Source organism: Symsagittifera roscoffensis, chromosome 6, assembly GCF_963678635.1.
Source record: "Symsagittifera roscoffensis chromosome 6, txSymRosc1.1, whole genome shotgun sequence".
Taxonomy (NCBI): Eukaryota; Metazoa; Xenacoelomorpha; order Acoela; family Convolutidae; genus Symsagittifera; species Symsagittifera roscoffensis.
The window spans coordinates 26757936-26782699 of record NC_087067.1 but is presented as its reverse complement, the minus strand read 5'-3'; the positions used below and the strand labels follow the sequence as shown (position 1 = coordinate 26782699).

At 34.1% G+C, this 24764-nt stretch overlaps 1 protein-coding gene across 1 annotated transcript; it reads left to right on the top strand.

The window, feature by feature from the left end:
* The first annotated feature begins 3244 nt into the window (after positions 1-3244).
* LOC134848291 (uncharacterized) lies at positions 3245-24103 on the top strand. The gene is made up of 7 exons (XM_063865685.1): positions 3245-3343; positions 3586-3760; positions 10428-10588; positions 16451-16623; positions 18140-18226; positions 18868-18994; positions 23738-24103. The coding sequence occupies exons 1-7, from the start codon at positions 3319-3321 to the stop codon at positions 23914-23916; spliced, it is 927 nt and encodes a 308-aa protein (XP_063721755.1). The 5' UTR covers positions 3245-3318; the 3' UTR covers positions 23917-24103.
* The last annotated feature ends 661 nt before the right edge of the window (positions 24104-24764 follow it).

Below are 24764 nucleotides of genomic sequence, written 5' to 3'. Positions count from 1 at the left end.
TCAAAATCGAGCTAAGAAAACAAACTTACGAAATAATTAGTTAGTTTTTATTCTTGCTTAAGTTTGTTTATATCATCTCGATTCTGATTGGTCAATATCTGTGTTTGTGCACTTTTTGACAAAATTGAAATAAATGTTTTCTACTCTTTGACCGTACTAAAAACAGCCACATCTTGTAAACTCTTTTGAATTTTCAACCAATTCGGTCAGTTTCAAAAAATATCTATTTATTTTGCATCAAAACATTGTCCATCCTAGTCAATCAAAGAAAACTATTGTACAAAATCTTGAAAAAAGTAGGTTGTTTTGCAAGATTTTAGTAAGAATCTGTCCAAAAATAACAAATCAACAAAAAATAAGGAGCACAAGAATAAATGGGTTCTAGAACAAGCATTCAAAACTTTCTCGACTAAATAAGATATAACATAACTTGAGCAATTATGTTAATTTATTTTGTAATAAATTGTGTAGAGCATGCTTTCGATGAATCCTCTGTGTTCTATTTTGCTGTGCATCAAACTGTCCCAGACTCCAGACTGACAAAAAAATCGAAATAATTTTGAAATTTGCTCTATTTTTCCTCTATAATTTGAAGTATATAGAATTTTGCTCAATAAAAAAAAGTTTGATTTATTTCTCCTCAGCTTATACAAAATTGGTGTAATAAAAAATTAAAAGATCAATCTCAACCAACAGCGTTTTTGGCAGCTGACTGAAAAATTAAACAACCACATATCATAAATTTTCGAGGTTTGGGTTTCGGAAATAAGTTATTTCGCATCCTTCAGACACGCTATCAAAGCACTAAAAAAGTCTTTGTTATCAAATCAATTGCAGATTGATTTACTGAAGTGATTATTTTTGACCAAACAAACTTCTTTATTATTTGTTTTTTGAGAATTTGCATGTAGGAGCTACATGAAATCTCTTGTTGTTGAATTGCCAATTAATGTTTTAGTTTTTTTCTGCATAAATCTGCTTTTATTCTTACAATTGTTTTTGTCTCAATTCGATGTAAACTTGATCAGGACATAATTCAGTTTTTGGATCTAGTAGCTTGTAATTTTAATAGTAAAATTAAAAATTGGCTTGAGGACTTACAAAGGTAATCAAGCTCAAAATTTTTTGATTACATTTTGTTATTCTTCAGCATATTGGAAAAAAACTAGAATTAAGTCTAAGAACACTTACAATGAAAGCCAGAAGAACCATTTAAGCTCAAAAAAATTTTGTTCTAATCATCAGAAGAAAACACTTTTTTCGATGCTAATTTTCTTACATATTTTTTGAAGTAAAATGATTGATAGTTCGGCAACAGCCCATCAATAACTCAAAAACCTTATAAAAAATATTCGATTTTTGTTTTAGCGCAACAAAGAGTGTTGAATTTTTGGAATCAAAAAAATTTCGGCTCGTCGGAATTACTCACAAAAATCTGAAAGCTGTTTTGTAAGAAAATAGCTTACCGCTGTTGATGTGACTGACCTACTCAGTGGGATTTTGGTGGCAGTCTGTATCTTGTCTGCTGAAAGACATCTTTTCATCCAGTTTTATCAAATTGGGTTAACTTATGAAAAAACTTTCAATCAAAATTTTTCTAGAAACTCAAAAAGCTTTAAGGACATCTGTTTTTTCTTGAAAAAATTAATACTGAAAATGAGTCAAAAAGTTCAGTCTTTTTCCCGTTCATTGACTTTTTTCTAACTGTCTGTTGGCTTTGCTTAAAAAATTGTCGTTCAAAAATTTTCAAAATTTTCAAGGGAATTTTTTTTTGCATCTCGAAAGTTGAGACTTTTCAAAAAAGTCGGATTTTTTTCCAACTGCGTTCATGCGCGCTCAAATCTGGTTTTTTGCAGTTTGAAACTCGTTTTTTTGTTCCGTTTTTTCTTTCATTAAAAAGACTACGATGCTGCTATCGATAAACGAACGTGAAAAAATTACAGAAAGTTTATTGACTTCTATTCTTGAAAGTGGATTTTAACTTTCAATTCTCCCAGCGGGAACAAAATGAATAAATTGATCCAGTTTTCTCAAATTGAGTTTTTTAATCAAAAATTTGAAATCACGAATTATTTTTGTTACTCAGAGGCCTTTAAGGCAACCTTTTTTTAACTCTGAAGTTCGAAAGTTGATTTTTCCCCTAAAAAAGTAAGTGTTTGTTCTTTCCTTGGTTGCCTTGACTCTTTCCAACTCGCTGTTTGCTATTATCTTAGTTTTTACTTGCAATTGTTAGTTTTGAACAGGTAATATTTAGTCTCAGTAAGTGCTGCGATCAATGATTTTGAGATTCAAGTTTTTGTACAACTTGCTCGCATTTTGAAATGAAAAACGATTGAATTTTTATTGTATAAAAATTGTTGAAGACAAAAAACACACTCGAAACTTTATGAAACTTTTATTTGAAACAGTTAAAGGAAAGTTGTAGGAATTTGCTGGTCATAGTTTCTATCCGAGTTCAAAAAGATTCAAAAAATTTTTAAAAAAAAATTTTTTTAAAACAATATCTTGTATACATTGTGACTTTATTTTAGGAAGTTGTATGTTTTTGTTTTACAGCTCAAATTGTTACTAATTGCCAATTTTCAGAGATCTTAAATGAACTCGAAATACAAAAACAACAACTACGATCGTAGATGAAAGAATGGGAAAAATATAACATCCTTATCAGTAAAATGTGGCCAAACCAGTAAAGTCGGTAAAGAGCATTGAACAGAAGAAAATACGAAAATCACCTATCAAGTTTGAAAGAACTTTCATTCATTCTGTGCTTCTTGCTATTACCAATAATGCTTGCTCACAATGTTGTTTAATTTATACCTTCGTTTGAAGCATTTTTTGTAAGAGACTAAGCTATGAGTTGTCGATGAAAACTTACAGATATCCGCCTATTTCATAAAAAATTCGAAAAGAAACGCTTTCAGGGGACAACCACCTAGCGGGCTCTGTGCATGTATGCAATCTTTAAAGGACGTTATCTTGCAAGATTTTGCAAGATAACATCCCTTGGTCGACTATGGCCCCTCAAACGATCGGAAAGCCAGTTCGGACAGACAGTCCAAGTCCTAAGACGCCCCCCCCCCTTCCCTCACCAGAATTTTACCAGTGTTTGATATTGATTTTGAGAATCTATTTGCGATCGTTGGGAGCAAAACGCGACTTTTGAGCAATAAAAGACCGCGAAATGCTCTCGTCAACGTTGTCGATTTAAACAAAGAATTTATTTGATCCAAATTAAGTCAAGCGGCACAAATCATCTGTCTTTTTCTCTTTCAAACTAGAAAACAAACAAACAACAGCATTCCGAAATTCAATCAAACAATGATTATATTAAGACGAATTGCAGGTAGATCTTTAAGGAGACATCTGAATTTGCACTTTTGATGAATTTTAATGAGAGCTTCACAAGAATAAATCTCTTAACTAGCTTCAAAGGAGACCAATTTCTAAATGTGAAACGTTCGTTTTCTGCAACTGTTATCTGCTTCAATTTATTCTTTTTCTTTCTGAAATCCATCGTTTCGAATTCCGTTTTTCCAAAAAATCAAATGTAATTAAGATTGAACCAGTTTGGCTCCTCATTGATAGATTGTCATTCCAAGATGGTAGGCTACAAAGGAGGGGGAGGAGGCGGGGCTTCGAACCAGAGCCATCAGCGCAAGAACCACGAGGATAGTGCCATTCTGATGAATGTAAGAGAGAACGACAGGCTACAGCAACACATTAACTTCCTCAAACACACGCAGAAAGCCGATCTCAGAAGGTAGGAGAAATAGTTTGTTTGAATTGGTAACCTGTTCTACTTTTTAATATACTTTAAGAAAAAAATTCCAATTGGCATTCAAAAAAACTTCAAAAAAATGCCTAAAATGCCATTTTGGCTCAGTTTACTAGATGCGCCCCCTGACTTTAACTGCAGCTTGAATAGATTCTAAGAAAAAAAAACTAAATTTTTTTTTCAAATATATAGTCTCCGCAAACTTTAATGAAATGTTTTCTTTTGCCGATCAATAAACTCTTTCAAACTGTTGTGATTGGATCTTATTTTGCATTTATTGCAAACCTTATTTAGCTTAATTAGATTTAGATAACAGGTCACTCTTATATGACCTTCACTGGCCATTCTCTCCGGCGGAGAGAATGATCTCTCATTGTTTTAATGTTTTAACTTACCGAGTAATTCACTTTAATTCTTTATTCTTTTTAATAGTTTTAACTTAGAATTAGCTACAACAAAGTAATATTTTATCATGGCGCAGTCAAATAACGAATCTAATGTGAGAGGAATACCTTCATTTTGGCAAAACCATACTGTAAATCCCCCCATTCCCGGGGAAGATTTGAGCGATCTGTTTCACTTAGCTATAATTGCTAAAGAGAATATAGACATAGAAAACTTACTAAATCCTTCGGAGAAACATCACCCTCAACCTCCAAATTTGGAAAATACGATGGACGGTGAAACAGATAACCAAAGACAGTCGAGAATGGAGAGAAACACCCAAGAACAAAGACGATATGACGAAGAGGAATCAGCCTCCATTAAATCTGAAACCAAGAAATTCAATGGAATGCGACTAGAAGAAGCAGATAAATAATTACAATCAGTCCTATACCTAGCATTGGGAAACGAAGGAAAAAGGATTTTCGGACAAAAATTTACCAAGGTGAAAATCTTACAAATCTCTTTTAAAGAATTTTGGGACTTCCTAGCGATCGCTTTCGTAAAAAAAACAAACGTCACATTTGAACGACATAAACTGCTAAACCGAAAACAACGGGATAGAGAATCGCTGGAACAATTTTGGGGTGCCTTAAGAGAAATGGCTAAAAAAATGCGACATAACCGAAGGAGAAGAAGAGTGGATACGAGACATTTTCATAAACAACATGAAAAACTACGACATCCAAAGAAAACTGCTAACAGAAACTCTTCCCCAAGAGAAGCACTAAACGTAGCACTCATAGATGAGAAGGGAATTTTAAATCACCTAAAACTAACAAACAATTTTAAATCCAACGGATCATCCGTACATAAATCACACAGCCACTTTAACGTTAAAAGAGAGCCAACTCTCAATATTGAAAAAAGCAACAACTGTATGAAGTGCGGCGGAATCTTCTCAAAAGGCCATCTAGCAGTTTGCCCAGCAAAGGACACTACCTGTACTTCTTGTAAATATAAAGGTCATTTTACCAGATTTTGTAGATCTCGCCGTAAAAATGTAAACATTGTAAATAGCCAAATTGTAGATAATACAGATTTTAATCCGTCGAATATTCTGGATTTAAAAACAGACCATGTAGATAGAGAATGTTGTGGCGTCATAAACGTATGGTCGGAATCTGGACAAAGCGAAAACGACGATTATTCTGTATTAAACGTAACTACGATTTTTGACGAGGACGGAAAAGAATTGAAGAAATTATTGATTATTGGCCTCGGAAAAGAAAATCAAGTAATTCTAATTATACAAGTGGATTCAGCTAGCCCGGTCAGCTTCCTCAAGAAAAACGTGTTACACGAATTGAAACTACGATACCCTTACCTGAAATTCTATCCGGTGGACAAGGCAACCAAGGACCTTTACTGTGGATTCACGGATAACGCCATAAACATTTCTGGAAAGGTGAAACTTCCGATCTTCTCATACGGTTGGTCAGACAACTGTCATTTCTTCTTGACCGAGGGACACGAGAGAAATATCTTAGGAAACAATGTACCGAAAGTGTGGATAGAAGTCTCACAGAAGTTCTTCCCGCATTTCCAGACTAACAAGCAGTGTAAGTTATTAAATTCCATCTCTCAAACAGACAAAGATAGGGAAATTCTAAACATATCAAAAACATTTAAAAATTTATTCCTTCGGATTGGAAAAATTAAAAACCAGATGAAAATCACCACAAGATTTTTAGACCACAAGAACATTGTGTTAAAAATTTTATCGACACTGGACAAATATAACTTCGCGGTCAAATAGTCAAAATGCAAATTCTTTCAAAAAGAAATAAAGTGGTCGGGATTTAAAATCTCAAAAACAGGAATTATACCTTTATTTGAAAAAAATCGAAAGCAATTAAGGACTTACCTGTTCCAAAGAACTTGAAAGAACTAAGATCATTTTTCGGATCTATAAACCAGTACATCAAGTTTGTCCCAAATTTAGCCTCTCTAGGAAGCCCATTTTGACCGCTACTCAATAAGAAATCGATCTTCCAATAGAACGACGACCATACGAAAGCGTTTGAGAAAATTAAACAAGAAATTGTAAATCTAACAGAGAATACCCATTTTGATGTAAAATGCAACACTAGAGTAAAAAAGGACGCTTCTCACAATGGTTTGGGAGCTTCACTTGAAGAACTCCATGGGAATGACTGGAAAACACTTTCTTTTGCCTCTCGTTTTTTAAACCCACACGAGTCAAAATATTCTACGAACGAGCTCGAATTGTTAGGGGTCGTATGGGCCGTCGAACACTACAAAAACTACCTTTACGGATCGGAATTCGAAGTAATTACTGACCACAAAGCTTTACTTTCCGCCCTCTCACCAAACCAGGGAAATAAAACATATCATAGTAGATTAACGAGATGGGTGGACAGATTGCTACCTTTTAATTTTACAATCAGACATCTAGCAGGAAAGGATATGGTCTTCACTGACCTTATTTCTAGGATTCTATCTGGAAAAACCCTCCCAATATCTCATTACGACAAAGAATTTGTAGTGGCAAATATTAATAAGATTAACAAATTTATTAATCCGTCGGAGAAACAAAAAATTACCTGCTCAGCCATTGGTTCAAATCTGGAAAGTTCCGATTACGCTAAATTAAGTAATTACTTAATAGCGTCAGTACTAAAAGTAATAAACTCGAATTTCCCAATTTGTTCATCTAATCACAATAGAACGGTTTTTTGTCCTTCAAATTGTTTTCCTACGGATTATTCAAACACGAACCCAATAATTAATTCTATTTCTAATCCCGCATTTTTTTACTTCTTAATTCTTAATTGTAGATTGATTAACTCGCCTGTAGATAAAAAAAATGGAGATTGTGTTAATATGAATTATAAGAATTTTGTAATTAATCCCTCTACTTCCGGTATTTCAGTAGATTTAGATCTCCCGTTATTAACTGACCCTAACTGACTTGAAGTTTCCGGATCGACCCTTGGACTTGAACATCCTCTTTAACGCCAAGCTGGTAGCCTTTTTGACAGAAGACGACCCCATGTTGAACCCGATAGTCAAGGCACTTCAAAACAAAGTGGAGAAGATTAATGCAAATTCCCCTTACTTTAAACACTTCACCAGAGATTTACACGAATCCAACGGATTGTTATACATGGACGGTAAACTAGTTATACCTTTTACCCTGAGAAATGCGATGATGAAGACACTGCATGAAACTCATCCAGACTCATCCAGGTCAATTCGGAATGAAGTATTTGGCCCAATACATCTGGTGGCCTCATATTAACAGGTAAATTTACTTTCATGGCATAAACTGCTCAGAATGCACAGCGGCGGGTAAGAATTTGAAAACTGTTATCCCGAATTCACAAACTAGTGAATTTCCTCCATTATTGGAACCAAACGAAGAACTTAACTTAGACTTCGCCGGACCCTTGGATTCCTATTGGGGGTCAAACAAATATATTTTACTTCGCATCGATAGATTTTCCAAATTTCCGTCGGCAAAAACTACGTCTTCCACTTCTGCAAAAACAGTTATCGAATTTTTACAGGATTACATGTTTTTACATGGTATACCATATTCAAAAAGGGTTGTAGACCACGTGACTTGCTTTACAAGCCAAGATTTTAAATTATTCTGTGATTCGAACAATATTTAAATAAAATTTTGTACAGTAGGTGACCATCGTTCCAACGGATTAGTCGAAAAATTGGTACACACTGTAATTAAACTACTTGCTATTTCACAAGAAAATCAAAATTGTACACTTCAAAAAGCCGTTTCAAAAATTATCTGGAATTTACGTTCATCTTACCAATCTAAAATCAAATCTTCTCCATTTGAAATTCATTATAACAGAAAACCAAATACAATTTGGAAACAATTAGCTTCTGATAAACCTTCCTTTGGAATTTTAGACAAAGGGAAATCTATATTATCTAAAGAACGGGCAAATGACTGGAACTCGGACGATAGACTCGAGGATGGATACAACGACGACTTGGTAGCGAAAAACAACCAAACGCCAATCGAAAAGGGCTATGACACTGACTACGCCTCATCCTCGAAAATTAAGTCCGATAGAATACCTCTCCAAAGCCCTTTCAATGGTAAAATCTTTCGGAAAACAAATGGTAACATCAATCGAGACTGTTTATATAAGGAACTAAACAAAAGATTTATAAATTCGTCTACTTCGACAGTAGAATTATCCGACGGAAAAATAATACGAAAGCCGGACATTGCGACTCCTAAATGTACCTCGAATAAAATCAGACCTTTTAAAGGAAATATTTTATTCCCTTATTTCCCTAATCCTAATGTTGAAGTAAGTCAGAAGCATGAGGGTTTGAGACGAAAGCCAAAACCGAGAAAACCGATTCCTAGGACTCGCAAACAAGTTGAACTGGCCCCATCCGATAATCTGATAAGGACACGTGTGTCGGGGACATCCTCCAAACCAATCCGAAGACAAACTCGCCGCTCAAAGAAGTCGTCAACCCCTCCAGGTTATCTAGCTTCAGATGAATCCATGCTAATTCCTTCGGATATTTAGGATACTAGCGAATGGGAATGGATAGCGGGCGGTTTCCCTTGTTGAGATGTAGCCAGAGAGCGTTTTGTTTCCGACTCACGCACGACTCATATTCCAAATGAAATTAGCCCTAATTTTAGTGTAACCAAAAATGACATAAAATCTGAGGTTTTAGAAGACAATACGGCTCAATACGGAGAACAATTTGGGGACCAGACTTCTGAATGCCCAATAAGCATTATCCCCGCTAACCGAACCTCTAGTGCACTGGAACATAATACTACACCACAGGTGGAGGAGGAAACCATCATCAAGCCACGGGAACTTCAGGGCGATCGTAATCCAACGGACTCGGGCACAGTAACAGACTTCCCGGTTCACGAAATAGTAGTTTCCGCTGACGATTGCACCTCGACTCACGACTCTACCAACAAACCTGGTAAAAGTCCTCCCATCATCCGATGCTCTAGTAGGAGTGTTGGACCACCAAAATTTTACAGTCAAAAGTATTTTATAGATGCTGTAGATAGATCCCAAGAAACCTCTGGTACGGAAGCTAACCCCATCGTGGTAGAAATAGACGATAACACCACTCACGAGGCAGACATTGCTGTGGCTCCGGCGGAGTTGATCCTACTTGACTCGGATTCACCATCTCCCGAACAAACTTCCACCTCTTCAACTGATGAATCGTTAAGGTTGGCAGTAGATAATTTTGGAGAACATTCAGAACTCGATAGTGAACTTTTTAATGCTGAACTTGAAAACTTTTTAATTGAGTATAGAAGTTGTAAACGATAATCTTAATACCTGTTCCCTTCTCGAGTACTTTCCACTCTACTAACCGGTGCTAAACTGTATTTTCCACAAACCTGAGTTGGAAGACTTAGTGTGCATAACTGTTTGTAACTCATCAATCCTTCGGAGTGATCATTCGATATTTTGCTCGTCGCATTCTGCCTTTATAAAATTCATCTCAGGCAATTATTTAACTTCCGTGACCTCACACCTCTTCGCCCATTAACCTGCGGTGATAATTTAGTTTTTGGATTTGCTACCCCTTGCCTATTTTTTTATAGATCCTATCCGTTGGATACCGGATAACCTCAACCTCAATTACTAGTGCATTACTTAGTGCTATTGTTGGTGCTTTGGGCTAATTTCAGTTACTTACTCAGTAGTGCAATAAAATCTTTTTCTCTGTCCCCGAAAGGGAGAGAAAGGACTCAGACTCAGTTATTTCATATTTTTACTTATCGGGCACTAATTAAAATTTTTCCTGCTTAGAAGAATGTTGTGATTGGATCTTATTTTGCATTTATTGCAAACCTTATTTAGCTTAATTAGATTTAGATAACAGGTCACTCTTTTATGTTCTTCACTGGCCATTCTCTCCGGCGGAGAGAATGATCTCTCATTATTTTAATGTTTTAACTTACCGACTAATTCACTTTAATTTTTTATTCTTTTTAATAGTTTCAACTTAGAATTACCTACAACAAAGTAATATTTTATCACAAACCTCGTGAACAGCTTAGCTTTTATTTGAAATTAGTAAATATGGAAGCTTTTTTTCTTTAGGACTAGCGTTGTCACAAAATGACAATCACAGTTGAACACTCGTTCCGTTTGTTAAGTTATTTAGCTCAAAAAGGTTATAAAATTTTGAAGCCAACTAAATTTACGATCAGGAAAGAGCTGGACCAGAAGTTGATCTGGCAAAAGTATGGCTACCTGTTCAAAGTGCCGGCTCACACAGACTCACATCTGAGAAGAAGCGCGATCGACCGATTCAGGAACAGTGACGAGAAAAGACAATACTCCAAAGACACACAGATCTACTCCAACCTGGGTAAGATAGAAGCGAAGCAAATCCATAACTGCCTTTGATATTGCAACAATGTCTAAATGGTTGCCGCTCAATCAAAAGGTAGCTGGTTCGAAGCCTACAGTGATCTCGAGGGTGAAGAAACGTTAAATAGCTCAGGAAAATTATCACAAAAAATGCATATGCATAGCCCCTAGGCATACGCGCTCGACTCATCGTTCGACGGAAACGGTCAAACGATGTCCGTTTTCAATTTTTTTTTAAATCGAACGATGTATGTTTTCGACTTTTTGGATCGAGCGATGTCCGTTTTGGAACTTTTCTGTGAACAATGTCCGCGTGTGACGTAGTTTGAACTTCTTTTACTTTCTTTGCTCTGCTTTGTTTGACTTGGTTACATTGTTACCGAAACATTGTTGAAAATTATTAGAGATTACCAGGCATCTTTTGATCAAACAAAATAAATTTACAAAACATAGGTTATAAATTCAGGACGCAACTTATGGTGACTTTTGATTATAGATAAATAGTATCTTATAGAAAGGGAAATCAAAGTAACAAAACTTTTTTCATTATAAAGTTTTTATATATTGCATGGACTGCTCTTGTAATAAACTTTTACCATAATGAAAATCAAATGCGGCAATAACTGTTCGAAATGGAGTGTCGCCCAATGAGATGTTCTGATGGAAAATTTCAAAGAATAGAAGTTTTTTTTGCTAAAGCAAACCAAGTTTTTTTTTTTAAACCAAGTACATCGTTACATAAAAAAAGAATTTATCCTGTTTGATTCAAAATTCTGCCTTGCTGGACTCTTGAATCGACCAACAATTCGGCCTTTTATAAGACTATTTGAGCTCGTTCAACCCTTGATTCGACGTTGGTTTTAACAAAACTTTCGCTCGACCGTCTCATTGAAAACCGGTTATCGTTTGACCATTTAGGCCGAATTTTTTCTTGTGTTTCATTTTCTATGCGGACAAATATTTATAGAAGGTAAATAAAATTTTTGATCATATTCTCAAGAAGCAGTCAATTGAATAATAAACTAATCACACGCAACTTCACCCGGGGACCCGTTATCAGAACCTCAACTTTAACAACTTAAATCGGCATGGAGTTCATTTGCTTCACCTCATCATCCAATCGATTAATTCTTACGTTTTCCCTTCCCATTTCAAAAAAGCGTTTGTTAGCCTCACCTCAAGAAACCAAATATAGACCATATATTGTCGTCAACTCGACCAGTTTCTAACTTTCTCTTTTTCAACAAAGTTTAGAGAGTTTTTTATGTGATGAAATAAATGATAAATATTCTAGTCACAATTTGCTAGATACTCGCCAATAAACTTACAGATGGGCTTAATCGACACAGACCACTTTATTAAATAACTCATCTGATGTGATGACAAATTTAGTCATACAAAAATCATTATGCCTAATTGCACTAGATTTATCAGCTGCCTTTGATACTCTAAACTATCAAATGAGTGAGCAAATTTTATAAAATCTTTTGTAATCAAAAATTCTGCATTAGGATTGTTTATATCATAATTAAACAAACGAAATCAAGACGTGAGAAAGAAAAGATGTTACTCAAACCACTATTTCCAGTCAACTGGAGTTCCGCAGGGATTTCTACTAAGGCTGCTTCTTTTTTCGGTCTACATAACCCCGCTGCTTGAAGTTCTCATGGAAACAAATTCCGCATACCAGATTTACACGGTCGGCTCTCTTTTAAACATTTCTCTTAATAAACCTGATAAAACGGCCGATATTCACAAAAAAAACAGTTGCGGAAATAGTATTCCATTATGCATTACCTCAGTTCTTTAAACCAAAGCATGCTAGCAAGAGTTCTAGTACTTTCAATACTAGACTTGTGCAACAGTATGTATGCTTTCCTTCCGAAAAAAAATGACTCAAAAATACAACGTGCAGAAAACATGTCGATTCGTCAACCAGATATCAAAACCAAACAGCAATGTTTGACTATCAAACAAAATAAATTAACAAAACATAGATTATAAGTTCAGGACGCAACTTATGGTGACTTTTTATTATAGAAAAAGAGTGTCTATAGAAGAGGAATTCAAATCAAGACAATTTTTTTCAGTATAAAGTTTTTTCAGTATAAATAACTGTTTGAAATGGAGTGTCGCCCAATGAGATGTGCTGATGGAAAATTTCAAAGAATAGAGTTTTTTTTTGCTAAAGCAAACCAAGTTTTTTTTTAAGCCAAGTACATAGTTACATAAAAAAAGAGTTTGTCCTGTTTGATTCAAAATTCGGCCTTGCTGGACTCTTGAATCGACCAACAATTCGGCCTTTTTTATGACTATTTGAGCTCGTTCAACCCTTGATTCGACGTTGGTTTTAACAAAACTTTCGCTCGACCGTCTCATTGAAAACCGGTTATCGTTTGACCATTTAGGCCGAATTTTTTCTTGTGTTTCATTTTCTATGCGGACAAATATTTATAGCAGGTAAATAAAGTTTAGATCATATTTTCATATACCAGATTTACACGGCCGACTCTCTTGTAAACATTTCTCTTAATAAACCTGATAAAACGGCCGATATTTACGAAAAACAGTTGCGGAAATTCTATTCCATTATACATTACCTCAGTTCTCAAAAACCGAAGCATGCTAGCAAGAGTTCTAGTACTTTCAATACTAGACTTGTGCAATAGTATGTATGCTTTCCTTCCGAAGAAAATGACTAAAAAGAACAACGTGCAGAAAACATGTCGATTCGTCAACCAGGTATCAAAACCAAACAGCAACAAGACTGCTCCATTCTGGGCGAAGCCTTGAAAGTTCCGACTGCCTTTTAACGTTTATGGAGCAGGCATAACATAAACAACATAAAAAAACTGAATGAAATACAATTAAATGAAAAACTTTTCTAAAACTTGAAATATTTTTAAAGAAAATCATCCCCACACGCCATATAAATTACAAAACAATGGATTTAGTTCCTTGTAACAAATCAGTTATGGCAAAAAAGCTTCTTTCGACCAATTCGGAACAATTTCTAAGACGGATTAAATCTCCACTTACGCGTTAATAGCGCGAATTTTATCGCACTTTAATTGTCCCAAATTGGTCAAAATGGCCAAAATGGCAATCTTTAAATCCTCATAAATTTACGAAAAATGATCACAGGTAAAATATCTTTTCAAATTTAAGCTCATAACAGCAGTATCGTTTGAATGTCGAATAAAAAAATTCCGTCAAAATTGGCTAGTTAAAAAGTCGAAATTTGTCTGAAGAAAAAAAAAACCCACCCCGAGCACAAATATTCCGTTACTTTCGTATCGAAAGTCGGAACAACAACCTTTTTACACGATTTTCAAACAAGCAAAGATAAACTTTAATTTAAACTTAAAAGCATAAACTTTCAATTGCCCATGAAAATATACCATCTTTTCTAGCTCGAAGACTAAAAAGCAGCAAATCAATTTCGTCTTGACGCTCTCTGCCAGAAATAAAAAAAATCTAACGAAAAAATTAGTTTTTGTTTTTGCGGGTCAATTATTTGTTATAAATTGCCAATAAAACCCACAATTGAAATATCAACCCCAAAATTCAAAAGTGGTATCGAAACACGGTTTTTCTAAGTCTGGTTTGTACGCAACTTAATAGCGCAAAAACTTTTTTTTAAAAAAGAAAAAAGTGCGCGATACACGAGTTGAAAGCCGCATTACGCCTTGCTATTTGAAAAATGAAAAAATTATTGACAAAAAGAAGAGTTTTGAAAGCCAAAAAAACCGCTAAAAATTTTGATGTTCAGAAATATTGATGCTGCGGACAAAAAAAAACTGCCATGCACCAGCAATTTTAGTTAACAAGCAGCAGCAAAAAAAAGTTGCCAAGCAATATTTGTATAAGCAACCAGATTATAATGAAAATGATGATGAGGCTGAAGCGATAAGAGCTCTAACTAGATTTTAGTTGATACGCCAAAAAGTTGAAATATTGTTTTTCCTAAAAGATTAAAATGAACCAAATGTTTCTAGATTTGTCTGGGAGCAAAAAAAAATCCAAAAATATCCAGAAAGGTTTTTAAAAATAAAAAATTTCAAAGGAGTTCTGCTAATTCGACACAAGGTTTGGCCCTTCTCGATACTAATTGGCCCGGTTGCATTCATTACTGGACGTTAATTTGTTCGATCGTCTCAGAATTGGTTAAGAAACTGAGATCGTTAGATTTTTGTTCCGACTTTCGATACGAAAGTGACGGAATATTTGTGCTCGGGGTGGGTTTTTTTTTCTTCAGACAAATTTTGACTTTTTAACTAGCCATTTTTGACGGTTTTTTTATATCATTCGAAAGGTGTTGTTGTCCTGAGCTCAAATTTGAAAGGATATTTCACCTGTGATCATTTTTCGTAAAGTTATGAGGGTTTACAGATTGCCATTTTGGCCAATTTGGGACAATTAACGCGCGATATATTTCGCGCTATTTACGAGTAAGCGGAGAGTTAATCCGTCTTAGAAATCGTTCAAAATTGGTTTAACGAAGCTTATTTACCATAATTGATTTGTTACAAGTAGCGAAATCTATCCCTTAGTACTTTACATGGCGTGTGGGGGGATGATTTTTATAAAAAAAATTTCAAATTTTTGAAAAATTTTTTTTCATTTTGTTTTATTACTTTTAATTTTTTAATGATTTTACTGTGCTCCATAAACCTTAATGGGCAGGCGGAACATTCAGGGCTTCACCCTGATATTAGCAGTCTTGTTTAATTTATTCATAAATCAAGAATCATACGTTGAAATCAAAACGGCTCGATTTAATTTTCACTGAATACGCATAGGATTGTTTCAACTCAAGATACAACAGAACTTTATTTGTTAATCATGTGTTATTTTGTGTATATGGCGTGTATGTACATTCCGATTAACACAAAACCAGCCGAGGTCCAAGTTACCATGATTACCCACCCCAACACTGCGATAGCTACGCGAAAACGTTTCTTTTTTTTTTAGTTTTCGTTTCGCAAAGAGATCAAAATGTGTTAATTGCTATTTGACTTCTAATGAAATAGAATGGTTAGATTTTTAAAGTCCGTCCTTCTGCAGCAAAAACGATGATTTTGCATAATTTCAAAAAACCCAAATTTTGTAAAACTGTGTTCCCCCGATGCTATACGCTATATTTAATATTTTTTGATTATAATAACGTATCAATAGGACCAACAAAATAGTTCAAACTCAAATTGGAATCAATGATAAGCCGGTATTATTTACTAATTACGATTAAAAAGAACAAAATACACTGCTTGATTTTTATCCAAAGTTTTTCCAAACAGCCATAAATTCACCATGATTTGCTGCAGGTGAAAGATTCTTTTCTGAGCTGAAGACATCAAGATCTTCTTGATGATATTGAAATCAGCGTCAAAAAAGACTAGAGAATAAATCAAAATGCGAGTAAAAAAAGACATCGAGCACATTAAATCCGCATTTTTTTCCCATACTTGGAACAAAAGGCCAGAAAGTCAAGGTTTTTTTTTCTCAATATATATTAAAAATTTGTCGTCCGTATTTTGGTCGTCTAGTGTGGTTTTCTAAGCTCCCCTAAAAACCCCCATAAAACACCCTAACTCGAATACCGACACCGACGAGCTTACGGAAAACTACTAGCCAGTTAATTCTCATATAGGACTAGCGTTTTTCCCAGAAACGGATTTTTTTTTTATTTTTCTAAATTAACGCAACTACTAAGATTAAGTAAATACGATGTATATGTGGTGTGGCTCCTTATTATTTATATTTGAAAAAAAAAAACGGGCATGAAAAGATTGATTTTGACTGACAAAACGGACATAAAAAAGACTGACATAAGAAAAGACCTGTTCTCCTGATTTTTTAGTTTCCTCCAACAAATCTCTGTTCGACTCATTGCACAGTATCAACTCGTGTTCCGACTCGCTCGGAGCAGACGACTCCACGCTGCAGAGATCTCTACAACCAGCAGGGAAGAAATCTCTAGTGGCACCCGACGAGCGCAGCTGCTATTCGTGTCATGACACTATTTGGGAGAAGGTGAAATTAAAAAACGCTTGAAAAAGAAAGCTTTCACACGTTAATGACAAACTATTAATCGTAATAAATTGTTTGCAAATAAGTTCAGCCCGCAATCAAATGTAGAAATAAGGATTGCGTTTTCAATAGCATCACTTAATGAGTGCCATAAAACTGAAAATCAGCTTATTTTCAGCTTATATTCTCAGTTTTACAAAGTGTGCGCATAAAACGCAACTTTAAAGCAACTTAAATATTATGATATGACTCAGAAATATTTGCACACATTTACAAAAACCGTAATCGGAAAAGTGAACAAGCCTTTACGACTTTCTTGTTCACTTTTTTTTGGACGACGGCTCGACAATAACGAGGTATAATTTTTGGATGGTTTTGTTTCAAAGAATGTGTTTTGTAACGCAGTTGCGCAGCCCATAAATTTATAATATTTTGACCCCTGTCTTAAATTAGTATCAAATGGTTTCGGAGGGTAAGGGCGCTGAAGGGGGGCTTTAAATTTACCACTGATATTACTTTTCAAAAATTAAAGTCACGATTAACTGCAATTTTTCAATTCGTTTGAAACTAACCAAGCAGGTGTGAGATTTTTATACCCAAATTTATTATTCAAAACTACAGTGCTGATATAAATTAACCGGACAAAACGCGTTAAACTTGAAATTTAAAACCCGGTTTTCTCAAATTGGGTTGAGTTTAGGTGAAAACTTATGAATACAAAACTTGCTTCAAATTTTAGCAGAATTAATATGGTGTAATTTGTTTTGCGAAATTCGGGCCCAAAATTTTATCCCACAAATGGGTCATTTTGGCGTTTCTTAGTTAATCAAAAATTACGCCAAAAATACCCAGTCGATCACAGACATAATTATATCAAACTGAGCCCTTTACGTAGCCCAACAAACTTTATGAAGGGTATTTTCTCTAAAAAAAATCTGCAAATTGTTTGAAAATTGTTTTTAAATAAAAAATTGGTATTTTATATAGTAAAAACGACCTTTTTTGTCTATCAAACAAAAATAATTTAACTTATACAATATTTTGGAGAAAATACCCTTCATAAAGTTTGTTGGGCTACGTAAAGGGCTCAGTTTGATATAATTATGTCTGTGATCGACTGGGTATTTTTGGCGTAATTTTTGATTAACTAAGAAACGCCAAAATGACCCATTTGTGGGATAAAATTTTGGGCCCGAATTTCGCAAAACAAATTACACCATATTAATTCTGTTAAAATTTCAAGCAAGCTTTGTCTTCATACGTTTTCACCTAAACTCAACCCAATTTGAGAAAAACGGGTTTTAAATTTCAAGTTTAACGCGTTTTGTCCGGTTAATTTAAATCAGCACTGTATAGCCAAATAAGTGAAAAACCATTAATTTTACCATTAAAAACGAAAAAAAAATAATTTCCTCATTTTTTAAAAAGCGATCACTGCTTCCATAGAACTTAAAAAGCGGTCATAACATTCAGGTCTTCGCCCTGGCACGAGCATTCTTATTTGAGATTTGTTTTACAGGTATTGGTGGGCAGTGCTAAACACAGACACTACGCTATGCTACAGAAAAAACGTCAGGAGGCCATGCTGGAAAACCTCAAATACAAAGTATGATGAGATTACTTGTGTATGATTGCTTTAGCTTTAAAAAAACTTTCAGCTGTATCCGTGTGGTTGTAGCGATTACAAAATATTTAAATTTCATATGATTTCCTTTATTTAATAACAATCGGGAGAATTTTGTCTATAAGAGGTGAACCACCTTGCACTTTCTGCACCCCAAGTCAATCATCTGCATTTCCTCGCAAAAAATAACAAGAAAAGGTCGCAAACACTTTTCATTCTTAATTTAACTACCTTATAATACACACAAATTCCTGAACCATTGGTAAATTTTGTAACGAAAAAAAAATCAGTTAGCGAAGTATTTCAACTGGTCTCTTCGAACGTCTATTTCAAACCAAGACCTTCGTGTTCAACATTCTAAAAGGTTGTTGAGCAAAAGATTTTAATTTCTTGCGGCTACCATTTTTTCTGGTGATTAATTCTTGGGAAAATAGTCAAACTGTAAATTATATATGGTGATTTTGTAACTGACAACGGTTTGGTAGAACCAGTGATCTTTCAGTGATCTTTTAGGCAAATCTAGATTTTTTAAAAGGTAATCTTTTTATAATTTGTAGTATATTTTGCGCCTCCTGAAACCAACTTATTACAGTATAAGTTTATTTCTAAACTTCTGTATGTAGCAAGCCCAACTGCAGCGTGAACAGGTGGATTATTTCAAGCGAGTGGTACATTTAGTGCCAGGGGGAGACACGAGCACGAAGAGCAAGTCCAAAATAAATTCAGTCGCTGACATCCTCTTCCTCATCAGTTAGTTCTTTTCCCGAGCCTAAGAAGCTCTTTGTTTCTGATCAGAATCTTAACTTCTATGTCTTGAAAAATTGCCAGAATGTCAGATTGAGTAAATGATGGATTTTCTTCGAATAGTATTTTTCTGAAATGATTTATGGTCGAACATTTTTTACATTAGGCTATTACTGTTGAAAAATAATGACCTGTCGCAACTTCCACATCTGATTTTATAATTGCTCAAATCGAAGAAGCAAAATAGTAGCCCCCTTAAAAAGACCACATTTAGATCACACACCCCTACGATTTAACTTTTCCCAGCAGAACATTTTTAAACTTTCTTTGAAAAACATGTCTAGGAATGGTTACATTTACAAACAATCAAATATATAAAAATATTTTGTACATGAGATCGACTGAAATATTTAATGAATCGCTTACTAAGCAAAAAATTTATTGATGAAAGTAAGTTCTGAATTTTTCGAGTGATCTGCCAATTGGCTCTGATTCGAGTTTCTGTAACAAGTGAGTCTTTTTTCTTGTATTTTTTGCGAGCTTTTTAAGAACTTTTTACCATTTTTAATGTAGCTTTTCGCTGCTAATTTTTGCCTCTTTAGTTGTTCGATTGTCACTTGGGTTTTATCTAGTGTTCTCTTGTTTCGTTATTAATACTTCTGCTGGAAACATTTAGCTTTTTATGAAAAAAATCAGGTGATCAAGTGTGCTATCAATTTTTTTACGTTAAAAAAATGTCTTTTTTTTACCCATCTTATTTGCTTAAATATTTTTTTAAAATGAAATATATTCATTTTTTTTAAGATTTGTATAAAACCATCCGAACGCTTAAGTGTAACACATTCCAAACTAGATACACTAAATGGATTTTTTGAACCATTTTCCAAAGAGTTTTGTAACTGCTACTGAAAAACCTGTATCTTGCTCCGAAAAAACTCCTAGATATCTGCATAATTCTGAAACCTTAATGCCCTGATTGCTTGAGCAAATGAGTCTAGACTTCTCAATTTTACAAAAAAAAACTTCGTTTAATCTGAATTCAATGTGAAACTATTTTTATTCAAGGAAGCATCGACGTCAACTAGTAGCATTATTTTTGTGTTCTTGCAAAAAATATGGAGGTTTTGTTTTGATCCCTAGGAAACTGGTATCATTTGCTAACTGAATACCTCATGAAAGAAAAATATGAACCTAGAAAATGAAAACTATAAGTCCGAACAAGAAGTGTGCCATAAGTCCCTCTAAAAATCAAATTTTCCATTTGAGTTTTGTGTTTTCAAAACTAATTACTGCATGTTTTTGATTTTCGTAGTTTTTAAAATGATGGTTCTTATTCAGAAACACTTTTTTTTTCAATTTTTTGGGACAAATTGTTAACTATTGTTTAAAGACTGAGCAAAATCTAAAAAAACAGCAGCTGACAAGTTTCTGTTGCTACAATCAAATCTCAGTTTTTTCCAACGAAACTACAGCGTCAAGGGAATGTTCTTTTTTCAAAAAACGGAATTGCATCAATCTTGAAAGCTTTTTTTGTGTTAATTTTCAATTAAATAGATTATTTAAAATATTTTTTTTTCATGAAGTTTAGCAAGAGTTGACCTGATGCAATATTTGACCTGATGCATTCTTTTATTACAAATAGGGATATTTTCAGTTGCAAGTTTTGAACATTCAAAGGTCCAAGATGGAGTTTTCTAAGGTCCAAAAGCCTCATATTTTGTGAAAAATCAATTTATTGAAACATTTCTGTGTCTGTAGTTGGCCTAAATTAGAGTGTTTTCTTGACAGGGATTATGTCTTTCACTAAACACTGAACAAGTTCTTACTAAATTTTCCTGGTTCTGCGAACGCTCGAGTTAAATGTTCGCTATATCAAAATAATTAGGAATTTTTTCGCCTGTAAAAAATTTTCAACTGTTGTTGTGGGTGTTTTTTCCAAGTTTTAAGACTTTGGAGCTCCCTTGTTCTTGCTTGTTTATCATTTTATGAAAAACTATGCTATAATATTCCTTCTCAACGTTTTCCAAAAATTTATATGAAACGTTTTTTTTTGGTAGTTGGGTGATATTGTAAAAATCAATTTACATACAAATTTCCGAGCAAGTATCCAATTGCTAAAAAATCAATTTTTTTCGATAAAAATCTGCTTTACAAATTTTGTTTATTCAAATTATTTAGCATAAAATTAACGCTATGTTTCTTTTTGTTACAAGGTTTTTCAACATGAAAGTTTTGCTTATTAGAGATAAATGTTTGTCCAAACTATCTTTGAATACATGAATCAAAACGAAAAATATGTTTTTTGCATCCGTTGATCTGTACATAATAATTGAGTTTCTAAATGCAAAATCTTTGCTGAAGTTTAAGCTCAAAAAATTACAATTTCTGAGAAGTGAAAACTTTGCTTATTGATGCAATTGATGGTTAGGTTAGGTTCGTAACTGAGCAAAACGTGTTCGATAATAAGTGTAGACTCAAAACAATTGAAATTACTTTTTCGTTTTTTTGACATAAAGCAATGACGCAATGACCAGTTCATGAGTTTGATGTATCCAATCTGCTGGTAAAATCACAATTGATAATCTTATTTCTAATTTGCTCAAAAAGTGTTCAACGTGTTCAGGTCTTGATTTTGAAAACTACTTGCTTTTTTTCATCAAAAATGAAACCTTAAGCCCCGTTGTGCTGACTACAGAAACATTTTTTTCTGGTAAATTTTTCAAAAAGTTTGCAATACATCAAAAATTGTTTTGTTACTAGTGACTTTTCGTAGGAAAAACTTACAGTTTGTTTGTTCTTTTTCAACTGAATTATCAATCCTTCAAAAGTGTCATTGACTCTAAATTTTGGAGGATCTGGTTGTTCTTCAAAATCTCCTGATAACATACGGCATTTATAAGTTTTACTGAAAAAAAAAATAACTTTAACACGTGACAGTTTTTAAAACACGTGACAGTCATTAAAAATTTTACTGAAAAAAAATAACTTTAACACGTGACAGTTTTTAGAGAAATAAAAAAATGTTTCTTGAGTTGAGAGGTTCATTTTTTTCCAATAAATTCTATGAACCCGACAAATTTTAAAAAATCAAAAAAAAGCATCAAGCGAAATCATACGAAATTGGATGTTAAGTGTTATGCAAAGGCATTTGCCCAAAATCTAAAGAACAATAACCACATTCGGTTTTGGTATAATTCTGAACTAGTTTTTTTTATGCCCCCCGTAAAGTTTTCCATGTGTTTAGCAGTCAAGAATCACCTATAACTTGAATCATTTTCTGAATGCCGCTATGTTTTGAATGACCACCATCATTCGATATATCACGCTCTTCAAGGTTTTGGAAAATCCTTTTCACCACTATCAAAATATAGATGCCATGTAACTTAGTACCGATATTTGGTAATTGTTCAAGAAAAGATTCAAATGTAGAATTGTTGGATTCGCCCCTCCCAAAAAAAAAATTTTGTTAGGCTTTATTTTTTCGATATATTTCGAGATTGTGTCACGCATTTGTTGTACCGCTTGATTCGCTGATAAGCTTTTATCTTTCGTGTTGTGACCTGCATTATATAACAATTTTAGCCCCGGCGCCATATTGAAGAATAACACCTTGAACATCTTTAACTGTTGCAGATGGATAACTATGCATAGCTGTTTTGTTCGACATATTCCTCTGGTTTGAACTTGCTATCTGATATTGCAAGTGTATCCGTGAATTTGGGAATTACCTTTGGATAATATGTTTTCCTGACTATGCGTTACTATCGAGCTGACTGCAAAATGTTTCACAAAATTGTTAGATTTTTTTTTATTTTATTTCCGTAGGTGGCCCTTTTCTCTCTTTAATTTATGCTAAAAATATCTTTAGATAGTTTTTTGTTTGATTCTATTGTTTTTGTTGCTCATCAATGATTGTTTTCTGTACCAACACTTCTTTCTACTGCCTCTGAATTTTTTAATTAGTTTCAATTTTCATTTTTTTTTCCTTGAATTTTTTTTAAATTAGAAAACTTGATTGAAAGAAAAATGAATCGCTAGCAATTCAAGTGAAGCAAACATACTTAATTTTCAAAACTTTTGATTTTTTTAGAATACTTTGATTAGAGCTGCGTATAATTTATGTGATGCGTTTTGTTCCGACTTTCGATACAAAAGTAACGGAATATTTGTGCTCGGGGTGGGTTTTTTTTTCTTCAGACAAATTTCGACTTTCTAACTAGCCATTTTTGACGGAGTTTTTTTCATCATTCGAAAGCTATTGTTGTCCTGAGCTTAAATTTCAAAAGATATTTCACCTGTGATCATTTTTCAAAAAGTTATGAGGGTTTAAAGATTGCAATTTTGGCCATTTTGGCCAATTTGGGACAATTAACGCGCGACATATTTCACGCTATTAACGCGTAAGCGAGATTTAATCCGTCTTAGAAATTGTTCCAAATTGGTTCAAGGAAGCTTATATGCCATAATTGATTTGTTAATATGAGCAAAGTCTATCACTTTATACTTAATATATGGCATGTGGGGGGATGTTTTCACAAAAAATCTCAAACTTTTCAGAAAAAAAATTTTAGTTTTACTTTATTACATTTAAATTTTCCACTTTATTACTGCTCCATAGACCTTAAAAGGCAGTCGGAACATTCAGGGCTTCGCCCTGATACGAGCAGTCTTGTTACATTTTTGCGGGAAGGGATTTTTAAATATCCCCTGATGCCGTATTTGAATCAAATCTGTTTTATCTTTCTTTAGAACATAATATGACCGGGGAACTAGGGAGTTTCGGCGGAGGTAGAGGCTTCCTGGGGGCCATGGGCGGGGCCTCCCAGCAACGCGGCGGGAAGAACAGATGGAAAAAAGCAGTCAAGACAATCAAAGTTGATTCCTATAACATCGACAAAAAGGACATCATAGATCTTCTTCGATCGTAAATTACTGTTGTGCTGCAATATCAACAGTTTTAACTTGAAGTCGATTATCGGTCACAAAAATGAAATATGAGTCGCAAAATGGAAAGAGATGATCATGTGTATATCATCATCAGTTGATCAAATCAGAAAATTGAGGATTTTATTGAAGATGAAGCGAAAATAAATTGAGAGTTTTATTAAATTTTCTTTATAGGTTGACCAAATAAAGTTTTTGAGCTCTCTTGAAACGCCAAAATGGATCAATTTAAGGAAAAAGAAGTGTAGGCATAGCAGCCATATTTTGCAAAGTTGAATCAAATTTTGAACCACCAAATTGAGTTCCAAATTGAGGTTCTATAAGTATCACGTGGAGCGGAGCTTTAACGATCATTGCTTCAGATTTATTGCAAACATTAATGTTAGTAAAGGAAAAATGTGGGGAACAGTTGGTCAATTTTAGCTGTTTTTTAAGGATCCTTTGTTCATAATAGATTTTAACAGACTTAAATTCCATACCATGGTGAGTTTTATGACATTTTCTCCAATCACTAAATACATGACTTTCAAAACTTCGATGGGAAACTGAAAACGCAAAAAATGGAGTTCAAACCTACTGAAACAGTGATACACTATTAATGAAGTCATTATGCTAAAAATAGCCATGAAAAAATGCGTCCATAACGTATCATTAGAGGTTTATGGACTAAATATCATAGAAAGTTTATTTTGGTAGTTCAGGCTGATAAACCGAGCATCACGAGAATTAGAGCTAGGATTTCAGTGCGTGCGTGTAGTGTGTTTGTCGCCATTATTGCTGCTTCTGGCTAGATCTTTTATCCAATACCTTTTATAGCTACAGGTCCGCGACT

Coding starts and splice junctions, on each gene's coding strand:
- LOC134848291 (XM_063865685.1), top strand. CDS start 3,319: ATGATTATATTAAGACGAATTGCAG. Junction 10,589..16,450: donor ACAGATCTACTCCAACCTGG/GTAAGATAGAAG, acceptor CTGATTTTTTAG/TTTCCTCCAACAAATCTCTG. Junction 18,995..23,737: donor TGACATCCTCTTCCTCATCA/GTTAGTTCTTTT, acceptor ATCTTTCTTTAG/AACATAATATGACCGGGGAA.